Source organism: Symsagittifera roscoffensis, chromosome 6 (genome assembly GCF_963678635.1).
Source record: "Symsagittifera roscoffensis chromosome 6, txSymRosc1.1, whole genome shotgun sequence".
NCBI classification, from domain to species: Eukaryota; Metazoa; Xenacoelomorpha; order Acoela; family Convolutidae; genus Symsagittifera; species Symsagittifera roscoffensis.
Genome location: NC_087067.1, coordinates 34918781 through 34933645, shown reverse-complemented (window position 1 = coordinate 34933645; position 14865 = coordinate 34918781). Strand labels below are relative to the sequence as shown.

Here is a 14865-nt window from a genome sequence, read left to right as displayed (position 1 = left end):
GCGCCGCAGGCAAGATTTTGAAAAAACAGGTCAAAAATCCGTTTTCGGGCATTTTTTGGAAAACTCTGACGAAAAAAATCGCGTTTTTTTTGGCGCGCGCTCCTCCTCAAAGTTAGTATATATTGGCGAATCCCTGAGGAGGGAGGGGCCCCCCCCCTTCCCCCTAAATCCGCCCCTGGAGCTATTAATTCAGACAAGCTCAAATTTACTCAAGTTTTTTCACTGGATAAACTGGGCAATTAAGATTCAAAGTTTGTTCAAAAAATAACAATTCATTGACGAAATATTCATTGACGAAATCTTTATTAAAATAGAATAAATCAGCTCAATACTAAAATATACATCGGTTTTTTAGAAACTTTTGCCTTTACACCAAAAACATTGCTAAAAATGGCCGCCGTAAACTCATAGTTGCCCTAAACAATAATCAGTAAACAATTTTTTCGTCATTAACCATTTCAACAGAATTAACGAAAGGCTTTGCGGAGTCTTTGACTTCCTACAGGATTTTGGGGTTGCCTATGGGAACCTCGGACAGTGCTAAATCCCAAAAACAATTGGGCAGTACCCAACCGAGACCTTGCATAGGCCGAGTCAATGAATTTATCCTGCTCACAATGCGTTCATGAAGTTTTGACCGTCGGCGAGCAAATCAAAACAGTGTCAGCAGAATGACACAATGCTCATTTTTATTGCAAGTGACAAAGATTACGGCGACTTTTCAAACGAAACCGCAATTCTTCAGGTTTTCCTGTCAAAGATTTCAGGTATTGACGCCGATTGACAAAAAATAGCCGGTTAATTTTATTCAAAATCCAAACAGGACCAAAGACTTTGTTTTTAACAGTCCGATTCAACATTGCCTCCGTTTTCCTCAACAATGACACTTGTGTTTTCGAAATTATTAAGGCCAAACATAGTGAGTTTCGTGAGTTGGCACGGCACCGAGAATTCACCACTTTTGTCACCTGAAATAATTTTTCCTAAAAATATTTGAGTTTTTGAAGGAATACAAGAACAGAAAACTTTTGTTGTCCCGACCATTGAAATGGGGAGGAACTTTGTTTTCGGTTGTGTTTTATATATATTTTTTTCTTTTTGTTTTCCACGCAAAATCAAGTACCACACATAATCATCCGACTGGAATGAATGATGTATCAAATTAAAGCCTTTTCAGTCGTAATTCGAACCATACCATAAAATTCCCGATAAATTTTTTTAGTGTCAAGAAAAACAGGTGTGAAATTTTTTATGTTTCGTCTAATTTCGAGCGATTGTGTTAGCGTACATCAGCTCATTTATGCTTAGGTTAAGCCTTGAAAGTTAAGTTGTATTGGAGTTAAGTGAAATTTTAGCGCCATATTAGGTATCAAAAAGATGAAAAATTTTGAAAACAATACTTGAAAAAAAAAATTTCTGAAAATAAAAGGATAAAAAAATTATAATTTTTTTCGTGTTTCCAGTAATTTTTCTACAAAAACTTTTTTTCAGTTTGCCTGTTTGTTATGATTATCAAATATGGCTGCGTTCTAGTTTTTTATTCAGATCTTTTTTGTTATCAAACCAAGCAGATAAAACGGCAATAAATGAAAAAAAAATATGTCTTATTTTTTTCAGACTATGGTCTGAACATTCTGTGATACTTGCACAGTAACCGGCTATCCTTGTTTTTCTTCTTTTTTCCACGCAAAATCAGGTACCACAGAAAATCATCGGAGTGAGTTGAGTGCTATTTGATTTATCATATTTGAACCCTTTCAATCGTACTTCGAATGACATTTAATGAATTCCAAAAAATTTCCCAATGTTGAGAAAAACCAGTTTTAAATTTTTTTCGTCTGCTTTCGAGCTAGTAGAAAATTTACTGTATTCTCAGACTTTTAGGATCAAAAACTTGATTTTACTGTAAAGAAAACTAAGTTTTGATATTTTATTTATAGATTGTTAATAAGCAAAATATTTGAAAAAAAAACTGTTTTTTATTGAAGTTTTTTACGCTTGCGATTAGCAAGCGTTAATAAATCGGAATGTAGATTTTTTTTTCGGTTTATCAACTATTTTAACAAAATCAGCTGAATCACTTGGCATTCTCTTCACCTGACATGCTCATCAGCTGACATGCTCAATTTCATGAAATTTCAAATTTAACTAGTGGCTGGGTACTAGTTACTACAGGGTAGTTTCAGGGAGGACTTGGAAAGTTTTGATACGTTTTTTCGACTCAATGGTGTCTGTTCAAAGATTTTCGGCTTCGTAAGTTTTGCTCAATTTGTATTTCAAATGATTTGCTTGCCGTGTTTGCCTAGAATTCCTGTTTGATAAAAACATGTATTTTGAAAGTGACACTTTGGGAAAATTTTTATTTCTTTTTGCAAAAATTTCTTTCTAGTTCTCAAAAAACTCTTCCGCCAATTTTATAAAAAGGGTTAACCAAAAAAAGACCGCCTACATTCTTGTGTGCCTTCATACACTCTTGGTCTTTTTTCTGTATTTCCTTTTGTCTACAGCATTCGAAAAAGTCGGTGGGTTTAGTATATATTTTTTAGTTTTCTCAAAATGTAAGCTATCAAATCTCAAATTTTGGTTTCAACAAACAAATCGGTTTTTGAAACTCTCCTCAATAAGTAATTATGATCAAGTTTTTTTGACCGTTTTTTGAATCTTTTAATTTTTTTTTCAAAAAATAACCTCCAAAACCTGAGCTTGTGAGTTCAATGGAAACAACGGGTAGTGGGAAGTTCTCCTACATTAGCAGTCACTCACAGTTTTTCACAAAAAAAAATTGTTCTTGGAAATGTCAAATTTTGATTTAAAAAATTTTTTTCTGAATTTTAAAAATTTAATAAAAAACACCCAATCATATCTGAGATTTTGATTTCAACCCAAAGAGCGGGTTATGGGAAGCTTCTTTGCGTACAATGTTACATCCAAAAAAAAATTTTGACACAAAAACTTATGGTTTTGGAAAATTCAAATTGTTTTGACCGTTTTTTGAAATTTTTGGTTTTTCTCTAGAACTAACCTGCAAATCTATATTTTTTGCATAACAAATTCAAAAAATATCAAATACGTACTGCCAGATTTCTGAGCCTTAGGTGTCCTTAGCCAGCAAGACCTAAGAAAGTTTTGGTTAACCTAGTTTTTCAAAAAAATTTTTTTTGGCTTTGTATGATTATGTTGTATCGCAAGTGGTGCGAATCTCCGCTTTTTCTCACTTGTTTTTTTCATTTTTTGAAGACAACTGTTGTCGATCATGCCTAACTCACTAATGTTTTCGAATCCTAACTCACTAATGTCTAACTCACTAATGCCTAACTCAGTAATGTTTTCCTAACTCACTAATGTTTTCGAATTACACCACCCGTTAAAAACTATAATAATTTGAAGACAGTTAACAAAAAAAATCTTTTTTTTTAAATGATTGGAACGGAACGTCTTCTGACCTTGGCGGTTAATTAAAATTCCCAAGTAAATTGATGAGCGTTTTGTTCTGCTCCTCTGTGAAACAAGTAATGTTGACAATCGAGTAAACTATTGCAGAAACTCAGTTTACGGCCGATAGTTTGAAAACCTTAAAAAAAACAGGTTAACAATATTTACTGCGAGTTTAATTTTCGGAAATGACACAATCTTTTCAAAAGAAAAATCTTTTTTTTAAATTAATAACAAAACCCCGTATCAATTTTTATTCAAAGAATTGACTAAATGCTTTTATCGGAATCACCCTGTATAATTGTGTAAATCTACTGAAAAACTGAGTGAAATAAATTGCGTGTTGTTTTACCCTGAGAGATGATCATTCATCCTTACTGTTGTTTTTTTTTGTAGAAAATAAGTTGCCAAGCTTGTTTGTTGAAAATAATTTTGCTGGAGAGGTGGACGAAATGTTTTGGAAACTAATAATTTTCAGACAAAAATGGAATAAATTGTGGAAAACCAATATCTGAAAAAATTACGATGAAATTTATTTCGCATGTCACTTTTTGCTCATTAAATTTGAGATGAACTTTCTAATGAATGTTTTCAGACTTTCTTGGTCAACTTCTTGGTAGTCTACGGGTCACCGGAATAAAATTACTCCAAATTTAGAGGAAAGTTTTTTGAAACACTTCATATTTGCGGACTAACATCTGTTGACATACGCAATATAACATAATTTTTGCACTGATTATGTGAAAACAAAAAACTGTTTAAATAATTTAAAAAAGAATTTAAAACCCGCTTTAAAACCCTTTTTTTGACGAATTATCATCACAGCAAAGAAAGAAATCTTACGTGTATTAGAAAATGTTGGCCAATTTGGAGATCGATCATCATCTTTTGTCTTTCTCTTTGTGACGTCATTCCCAAACGGGCTTCTTATCTCATCGACGAAGGGTAGTGGATCGGTACTCGGAGGCGAACTCGAGCTAGTTCGAAGAAAATTCTCAAACGTCGGTGTTTCGGAAAACCCTGACAGTCGTGGTTTCTGAATATCTCCGATCGGTAACTTGTCGTCTCCGGGCTTCGCATGAACATCATCTGAGTCCATGAATCCTAGGCCTGGTTCTTTTTCTTGATTAGTTGACCTCGTCATTGGAATTAAGTCCTCTTCCTCGATGGGTATTTTCAGATCCGGATTCTCAATCAGCTCATTTGTGTTATTCGGATTTGCAATTAAAGTGTGTACCAGTTCGCATTTTGACGTCTCGTTGTTTTCAATTTTTGCAGCTTGTAGTTGATTTCCAATTCTTGTTGCCTTTTGAGTGTTTTTCAGCGATGCAGTTTTTCCTGCAACTGTCTGTCTGGCAGGCGCATCCTTAACAATTATATAGCCATCATCTTTTCGTGGTTTTCCTTCAGGCCACAAATCACTGATGTTATCGTCGAACTTTTCAGCATTCACAAAGTTGGGCTTTTTGGATTTAAATGTATCCAAATTTTTTGATTCTTTTTCGGCATCTATTGGGTTTTGGAAATCGGCTTTGGATGATAATTCTTGTTCTTTTTGATTATCTGGATTCAAAATTTTATCCAAAAAATCTTGATACTTTTTGTCAGGATCGATAACTAGTTTCGAGTCTGGATTTTTTCTTTGTTCCAAATCAAAAGTTTGTTCGTTCACTGGAGTATTTATAGAAGACGAAGTTAGAGATTTCGGTTTGGAATCCCGCCCTGGTCTATTTTTTGGATCCCATCTTGGATCTTTTTCTTTCCTCGGAGTATTATTTTGACTTGAATCAGAGCTCAACGGTCGGCAAGTTTCATTAGTTTTTTCCGGCCGTTCAACTCCTTTTTGGCTTTCCTGATTATCGTGGCACTCTTTTTTCTCGGAAACACTTTGCACTTCAAGCGATAGATCAATTGAGCTGTTTGGCGATGAATGCCTGTCTTTGTTTTCCGGTGTATTCCTATTCGAATCTTTATCTTCTCGGAACTCGTCAAAGTTCAAGTCATTTTCGGCTTCAGTTTGCCCTTTTGACTCCGAGGGAATCAAATCTTCGTTTATTTTTGAATCTATTCTTTGAAGAGGCTTTGAGTTTTTCACGAAAAGTGGGACTTTTGACGGTTCGTCTGAGATTTTACTATTCGGTTTTGAAGGTTCATCTTGTGAACTGCTTTTTGGTGTTTTTGAGGTACTGGTTTTTATATTAGTTATTGGCGGGTCTTCGTTCCCAGTATGCGGCTTTGAAGATTTGTTGGCATCGGGACTTGTGCTTGTCTTAGGATTTAATTTTCCACTTTCATTTCTCGGTGAATACTTTCTCTCACTACTCAACTGTCTCGGCGATCCCTCTCCACTCGTCGGTGGGTTTTTAAGTTTCGGTATTTTTGACGTTGTCGGTGAACGAGGTGAGGTCAAGGAAGGTGAAGGTTTATTCTCGTTCGCAGTCTCCAGCCGAGGCAGCTCGTTCTTTCTGATCTGAAATAATAAAGTGATATTTTAATGTTCTGCGCTGCTCTGTGTTATTCAATACCTATACCGTATCATAAATTTGCTCAAAACTTTAAGTGCAATTAAACTTCGATGTTGTTAAACAGATCATCGATGGTCAAGTTCAGCTTATTCAACCGCAAGTGGTCTTTTATAAGCCTTAGATAGCAGTGGCGAGTACATAACTTTTTGACGCGTCTTTTAATATTCTTTTAATGGTGTTCTTTTTCAAATTAATGATGCTCCAATTTTTTATTGTTCATTCCTGATCAGGAAAAAGAAAAGCGTGAATGAAATAGACTTGAACTAAAATGGACATATAAATAGTCAAAATTGCACTATTTTGAGTTTTCACATAACATCATACATGCTCTAGTTATTGGCAAAGCAATGGGAGCAAGACTGCTCGTATCAGGGCGAAGCCCTGATTGTTCCGACTGCCTCTAAGGTCTATGGAGCCGTAATAACATGAAAAAATTTAATGTGATAAATAAAAATCAATTTTTTTTTAATTTGAGATTTTTTGTGAAATTCATCACCCCACACGCCATAAAAAGCACAAAATGATCGATCTCGCTCCTAGTAACAAATCAATTATGGCAAATAAACTTCCTTCAAACAATTTGGAACGATTTATAAGAGGGATTAAATCTCCGCTTACGCGTTAATAGCGCGAAATATATCGCCCGTTAATTGTCCCAAATGGCAATCTTTAAACCCCCATAACTTTACGAAAAATGATCACAGGTAAATTATCTTTTCAAATTTAAGCTCAGGACAACAATACCTTAGTGATAATGATATAAAAAATCCCGTCAAAAATGGCTAGTTAAAAAGTCGAAATTTGTCTAAAGAAAAAAAAACCCACCCCGAGCACAATTATTCCGTTATTTTCGTTACGAAAGTCGGAACGATAATCGCTGTCACTAACTAACTAATGGTCGTTTTGCTGATAAAGCGTGCTGTTGTGTTCAACACTGCAGTGATTATTTCTGGCTGAAAAGAGTTTTCCAAGAGCTTGACAGGTGTTGTTTGAAATGTTTATCCACAACTTACGTTCATAGAAGCTGGTGTCATTTTGCTTTCTTGCCCTGTTTGCCATTGGTCAATGTCTCGCAGCACATTGGACCTCTCTCTGTCTCTCTCGTCCTTTTGTTTGTTTTCCTCATTATCGTCAAGAATATTCGGATCAGTTTCCGAGTCTCCTTCAAACTGGTCGAGTGGTATCTCTTGCACAGATCTCGTATCTAGTGACTGAGGGATGATGTCGCCGTCTTCTATGTCACCCAATTGCCTCGACTAAAGACGTCATAGTACTCCAATAAAAATATAGTTGAAGCAAGATAGCACAAGATTTTCAAATTATAAAAAAACTGGGCGTATCAGGGCGAAACCTTGATTGTTCCGACTGCCCTCTAACGTCGATCCATTTTTTTGATTGAAAACTCTTTAGAATGATCAAAAAACAAAAAATATTTTTTTTTCACTTGCGAGAGGGTACTAGTCGGGTACTAGACTTTTTCCCATTCAGCTTTTTCCCATATTTTTTGTGACATAAATTTTCTATGGCCTTTCTTTGTTTTCGTCTCAACGGGTGTCTACCCAATTTTGCCGAATTAGCAGCCGCTCGGTAAATGAAAATTTTGAAACGCTATTGGTCGCTTTTCTTGACTATTTTTCTTAAATTGAATGAAGTTTTCATTTTTTAATTCAAAATTCGGACGTGGTGGTTTCCATCTCATTTTTATCGGCTTCTTTACGATGAGATGTTTGCGTTGTATTGCAAGTATTTTCGCCTCTATGTTACTTTTTCTTTTTTAATACACGCGCACGCTATATTAAGCACGAAGTAAATAAAGTTTGGCCTGGTAACCTTTTTTTGTCTGGTAACGTATTGTCACTTCTTGGCTGCAACAATTATTATACAGTGCTGGTCTAAATTATCGGGAAAAAACGCATAAAAATGAGATTTTAAAACGGGTTTTTCTCAAATTGGGTTAGTTTTAGACAAAAAATGAAAAGACAAAACTTGCCTAGAAGTTTAGCAGTATAAATATGATGTGAGATTTGTTTTGCGAAACTTGTGCCCATAATTTTACAACAAAAGCGGATTACTTTTTTTCTAGATAATCAATAATTAACAAAACTACCAAATTAATTACTGCGGGAATTAAGTCGAGGTGACTCTCTTTTTTAGCAAAACAAAATTTAAGAAGGGTATTATCTCCAAAGCCTTGTTAATTTAATTTATTTCTGTTTGATAGACAAACAGTGTCATTTTCACTAAATAAAACACCCATTTAACGAGACTAAACTGTGCATTCTGTGAACTGTAAGCGGATTCCGCAACAAAGACGCTTCCTTTGTCCTTTGTTTGTTTTTTCATTTTCTTTGCTCGTTCAGACAAATTTTTAGCACATTCAAAAACTTTTCTTTGGAAGCCAGAAACATTCAGGCACAAAATCCAGTTCACAGTTTGGCTTTGTAATAATTTTTTGGCAATTTTTTTTTAGTTTATAACACTTTTAAATTTTGGTTGGCTACATAAGAGGCTCACATTGATAAAAAAAATTTTAGCTATTGAACTGGTAGTTTTTGCGTAATATTGATAATAATAAAAATTGATCCATTTTTGGGGTAAAATTTTGGGCCCAAATTTTGCAAACAAATTGCTTCATAATAATTTTGCTATTTTTCTGAGCAGGTTAAGTCTTAAGTCAAATCAATTTCAAAAAAATGCGTTTTAAATTTCAAGTCTTAAGTTTCAAGTCCGGATAATATAAATCAGCACTGTATAAAAACTATTCATTGATCTTTTTGAATTTTTTAAAAAGGTTATTAGAATAAACATGTCGCACCTTTTATCAAAATTGAATCAAAATTTTTGCATTCCTTATGCAATAATAGCTCATTGATAGCCACTTACTTTTCTCGGTTTCGAATTATTTCGCGTTGTGTTATCATCTTTGGTGTTTTCGGGTGACATTTGACCAGCATTTGATGGAATTCGTGGACTAGCGCTCTCAATTTGTGTAGGATCTTTGTCACCGATATGTGTCATTCTTGCCTCCAACTCGGCTATTCTCTCAGCAATCTCCTCAAACTCTTTATCATCTTTCGGCCCTGCCGAAGGTCCATGCAAGCCAGTCTCAGCGTCTCCATGAGCAATTTCTCTGTCATAATTAGGAGTTGGTTCTCCTACAATCAAGCTATCTTTAGAGGAATTGGTAGATTCAAACGTTTGATTTGTCAAATTGAACTCCAAAACTTCGGATGCAAACTTCACTTGATGAGGATTTTTTATCAAGACGCTTGTCGGTTCGTCTTTTTTCAGAATACCCAACGGGTTTGCTGCTTCCCCCTCGTCGGAACATTCTTCACTTTCTTCTTCTATCACCGGAACTGTTCTACGGGACGTATCGCTTGTTGTTTGTTCAGCAAGCAAACTCTGATTATGATCCATCATTTCTTCTAAGATATCTTTCGGCAAGTACTTTGCAGCTTCTTCAAATTCTCCGTTTTTGACGTGATCGCAAAAAGTAGTCACGTCGTCAGGTTCAGGCATCGATTGCTGCATTTTTTCCACTAAGTCGTCCATTTCTTGTGGGAAAAGAGATTTCAAAGTGTCTGCAGCTACATTGAGCAAATCGGCCAACTTTTGCTCTCTTCTATCGTCATATGCACTGATGTCTTCGTATAATTTTTCAACATCTTCGGCTGGGAGGTTTTCGGCTATCAAGGCAGGATTGTGTAAATAGGCATCATAAAGTCCAAATACGTCATCGGGGTGAACATATTTTTCAAGAATACCGGCCAATTCATCCGGTATGTCTAAATCTACTGGCTCCGAACTAGTTTCCTCGTTTTGCATTGGACCTGATTCTGTTGGCTTGTTTACTGTTTCTTCCACGTTGAGATACACAATTCTGGATTGAGAACCTAACTTTTGAGCTTCCTCGTAAAAGTCGCCCAGAACTTCTTTGCTGACTGAATTTGCGACTTTTGGTTTCATGGTTAATTCGCTCTCGCTCTTCGAAAAAAGAGTATCCGAAAGTCTACGCGGTCGGCAGCTCAATGCAATGGCCGAATCGGAAAGTGCTTGATGCTTACTTAAGTTAGATTTTGCATTTGCTTTCGCAGCAGAAATCAGTAACGCTTTGGCTGCAATTAGATCGCCACTATTCAGTGCATCGAACATTTTTGTAGCTAACCCAACGTCAAGTCGGGCTAATATGTCTTTCAAGTTTTCTTTGTCATTCTTGAATGTTTCGACTAAAGTATTAAGAACATTTTGCGTTTCTTGGACACTTTCGTGTTCCAGAAGTTTTTCAGGATCTTTAAATCTTTCTTGGGCTTTTTCAATAACTGGTATTATGTCAAGGTTGAAATCTTTCAAAATTTTATCGGCTTGGTCTTTTTCGATGAGGCGAGACAACGCTTGAACGTCACCGCCAGTAATTGCGTCCAAAACTTGGTTTTGTTTTTCGGGGTCCATTCCCGAAACAAATTCTAAAATTTGTTCGCCCTCCCAGTCTAAGAGTAGCGAGGCAATTATTCTTTGAGGTGTCATCATAGATTGACTTTTTTCTGGACCACCTCTCTTTGACATTTCTTCGGTGCTTTCTGACAACGGATCTGTAAAGCACGGCTCTGAAGGTTCCGTTCCGCTCAAAAGTCTTTTATTTTGTTCCTTTTTCTTTTTGCTCATGTTCGGAGATGAATGAAATTCGCCTGCGTTTTTTGGACTTTTCGGTTCGCCTTTTTTTCTAGAATTAAGTTTTTCTTCATTAGCGAGGGATTCAACCAGAGCTTCTGAACTAATTTCACCGACAATTGCATCGATTATTTCATTGGTCAGGAGTGATTGTAGTCGGTCTTCGTCCTTTTCATTAATCGCTTCGAGCATCGCAGACTCAGTGAGTTCATCCATTTCAAGAATTGTCGAAAGCATTTCAGTTGTAAGTTCCAACGGTTCTTCAACCAGTGTTTGAGCGACAAACTTAACCATATGTTGTTGCAAAGGATTCTCAGTTTCGCTCTTTATTTCATCTGAAATGCTGTTTTTCACTTTAGTTCCCGGAAGGTTTTCAAGCAGAAACTTAGCACAGTCTTCCGGCAAAAGCTTTCTTAGTGTATCGATGTCGCCTCTAGCTATGGCGTCTTTTATTTCATTTTTAATCACATCGTACAAACCTAGTTTTTCAAGCCAAAAGTTTCTCTCCGCTTTATTTAGATTCATTAACGCGTTGGCGGCCACAAAAATCACAGCCGAGCAATTTGTTCCAGATTTAATTTGTTTCGCCAGCGACTCATCACTTCGGATTTCTTCCGAGAAATTTTCACACGAAGTATCCTCATTCGCAATAATCGCGATAGGAATTTTAGTCAAAGCTTCTTGACACCTACTCGGATCTGATGCGACTAAGATGGCTTTTGTCACTGGTTCGCTAAGTAAAGTCGCCACAGAGTCCCGAATTTCTATTGGGTCTCCGTTTTCAGCCAGTGCCGATATCATAGTGATAGTACTTTCTTGAGCCTCGGCCTTTCTCAGAAGTGCGTCACGATCTTCAGCATCAGCAGTTACTACAATTTGCGCGGCTAACTTATTCTGAACATCTTCTGGCAGTTTTGAAGCGTCAAGGTTTGACAAAGGTACAACTGTTGGTGGTGATGTTTCGTGAAGCCTGTCGTCGCTTGCAGATCGATAAAGTTCTCGGTCAATCGGAGTGCTCGTCACTGCTCCACGGTTTGCGGACGAGGTTCCATTTAGATTTTTTCCGACAATCTCAGCAAAGCCTTCAGACGCGTTGGACGTTCGACGCGAATCACTTGGTTCAGGTGTTTCTCGGAAATGGCTCGGAGTCTGCTCCAGTTGGTTGTTTTTGTTCAAGAGTGATTCTTGTATATTATCTTCAACGAAACGAGGAGTGATTGGCGAATGACCAGGTGAATGAGAAGTAAACGCATCCAAGGCACTCGCAGTTATCGACCTCTGTTTAAGTCGTTCAATTCGACTCATTTTCAAATCGTGTCCCGATGGGTTATAATCTGCAGATTCGCGAGAGCGATTTGGGTCGTATGACCGCGATAGGGAACTGGATTCGCGACTCGGATTCTGTTCGCTGCCACCATGGGAGAGTAAGTTACTTGGTGTCGAGTTATTTGCGGTTCCTGGCCTCCGCAAGTCGCTTGCAGACATGTTTTCGCTTTCGAGTATAGATGTAGTGTCGTCACTATCAATTATTTGCTCGTCTTGCACAAGTGCAGATGCTGCATTTTCAATTTCTTTAAGAATTATTGGGTCTAGAGATTTTGGTAGGATACTCGAATCCTGTTTGCGCAACGCCTCTAAAACCTGTTCCTTTTCGGCTTCCGAAACACTGAGATGTTTGTTCAAAACGTCTTCAGCTATTGACAGATAAGTTCCAAAAGTTGCAAAAGAGCTCAAACTTGTCAATGGGTTTTCATTTGCTCGCTTTTCAAACCATTTCTTACCGCTTTTCAAACCCGAACTTGTTTGGTTTGCACACGAATCTGTATCGAAATATCTCATGACTTCGTTAGGTATAGACTCTGGGTTTTTCTGTTGCAATGCATGCAATAGCGCTTGCAAAACATCACCTGAAGTACCTGCAACCCGCAGCATTTGCAGATACTCTTCCACTTTCACAGAATCTAGAGACATCATGAACTCATAAATTTTAATCTTGTCTTCGAAAAGTCGCTTTGAGATTTTTTTCCGACTTGCTGGCCTCGTGTGCTTCTGGTCGTCACTCCGCGTCGTCGGTAAATTTTCTAAACTCACGGTTCTGTTTCGCATTTGTGGGTCCTTGGATTTAATTTCAGCCTCAAATCTAGCTGGAGTGGACTTAAACGTTAAAGTTTGTACACTTTCGCTGCTCAATGCGACCTCATTTAGGTAATCTTGCATGTTGAAATCATTGCTTCTGTCTCCAGGGAGATCGATTTCTTCACTCCTGCCCTCCCTCAAATCAGTTACCGTGGCAACCGATTGCTTAACTTCGTCCGTCTGAATGCCGATCTCATTTACAGTGTTCGTCATGGCATCTTTCAACTTTTTTGACGGACTTTTGCCCGCATTTTTGGTATCACTGGAACTGCCAGAAGTTGAAGTCGTTTTAGACGCACGCTCTTTCCGTTTTGAACCTTTACTTTTTCGACCGTACCTGTCTCGTTTCGTAGTTCGATTTTCGCGACTGTATTTTCTATACTTTCCCCTTTTAAATTTTTTACGACCATCTGACAATCCTTCCGAGTTTGAACTTGTGTTTCTTTCGCTATGACTGGAGTCAGAACTTGAATTTTTCACACTTTTTCGATGTCTGGAAGTACTGGAAATTCTGGTAATGTGTCTTTGAGTTATCAGATGTTGTTCTGTCGTTTTAACCGAGTTCTCATCTTTTTGGGTTTGAGTCGAAGCTGTACAGGGCGTTTGTGTTGATATTGTTGAAGACGGGGTTTTCGGACTTTGTTCAACGTTGCTTCCATCGAGTCGCGTGAACGAAGGCTCTTTGTTATGGGAAATGGAAATGTAGCTAACTTTCTTCCGTCTTTTAGATTTTCCGTCGTCGAATTCAACTGGCGAAGATGCCTGATTACGCAACTTTTTCACACTTCCGATAGAGTTTTGAGAAGCGGAGAGAGATTTATCAAACTTTATTTTTTTCCCACTTCCCGGAGTTACAGACGCTTCTAGTGTCGATAAGTAATGCTCACTGTTATCTGAAGCAATTTTTTCCCTCTTCTTGATCAGTTTCCATTTTCCAAGTATTTTCCCAGCTTTTGTTTTCTTTTCCTGACCTTTGGTTATGATACTCTCTGTCGTGAAAACTTCTTCAATGTGACGATAAGTACCCGACTCAGAAATCAAATTTCGGCCGCTGGGATTTGAAAAAACGTCGCTCGTGGCTCGCGATAGATTCAAATTGCTTCCTCCTCGACTGTTTGTTGCGCTCCGACTCACTTCAAACTCACGACCCAAATCGAGTCCCGAGCGATTCGCAACGGAGGGAAACCGAAAATGCTCGGGTTCAATGTTTCGGTTTGGGGCATTTGTTTTATCCTTCGCATCATTGGGATCAAAGCTTTTAGTTTCTATGTAAACTTGAGTTGAAAACAGATCGTCGTCATAAGCTTCGGTTTCAGTTCCTGTTGTTAGCTCGGTTCTCGATTCAGTTTCATTTCGGCCAAGATAAAATATCTTTGGCGGGTTGTTCACCACAAGTCCATTGTTTTCCACACACCGATTAGATTTCGCATCCTGATGTTGTGACTCGTTATCAAATAATTGTTCCTGGATAACAATTTGCTCGTAAAATGAGTCTGGCCCGGTCAACTCTGAAGGTGGGAACACATATTCCTCCGACTGCTGATAATTGTTTATGAACAGAGGCTGTCTTTCCATTTCGGCTACCAGCATCTCTTCTTTATTCACCGGCCATGACATCCTTTTTTTGTCGTACTTGTTCGTTCGGTTTGGATTTAGTCGTCTTTTAACGAATCTAGGAGTCGGTTCTTCATCAGGCGTAGATTGGTCAACCACGTGTTCTCGTCTGATGACGCGGTAGTCATGATATTGGGTGTCTCCAAATTGCGCAATCTCCAAGTCATTCTCTCCCTCCTCGTCTTGTGGTGACGCCATCATCATCTGTGATGTTGATGACGTCATATTATGAGGATGTGGATTTGGCGTGCTACTTTCTATGAGCTCGTGCTGACGCGGGTGATGAAGGAGTTGTCGGCTGTTGGCACTGCTGTTGCTCTGCAGTCTTCGCTGCTGCCGTGCCGCCTTGTTCGCCCACATCTCGGTCGAGTCGACTAACACTTCGTGCTCGCCAGGGGAGTCGTTGGAGATTGCGCCTGAAAATTCAAAAGAAATGATGATTTTATCCACATAACTCTACATGTGTTATATAATTGAATTGAAAATT

The 14865-nt window shown here is 37.8% G+C and overlaps 1 protein-coding gene across 1 annotated transcript in view; it reads right to left on the bottom strand.

Annotated features, from left to right (window-relative positions):
• LOC134848313 (uncharacterized) overlaps positions 1-14865 on the bottom strand; it is a 28671-nt gene that overhangs the window by 7319 nt on the left and 6487 nt on the right. The window contains exons 5-7 of the mRNA XM_063865711.1: positions 8841-14794; positions 6971-7213; positions 4276-5902 (exon numbers count right to left, since the gene is read on the bottom strand). Coding sequence (XP_063721781.1) covers positions 4276-5902; positions 6971-7213; positions 8841-14794 — 7824 coding nt within the window. The remainder of the gene's footprint in view (positions 1-4275; positions 5903-6970; positions 7214-8840; positions 14795-14865) is intronic.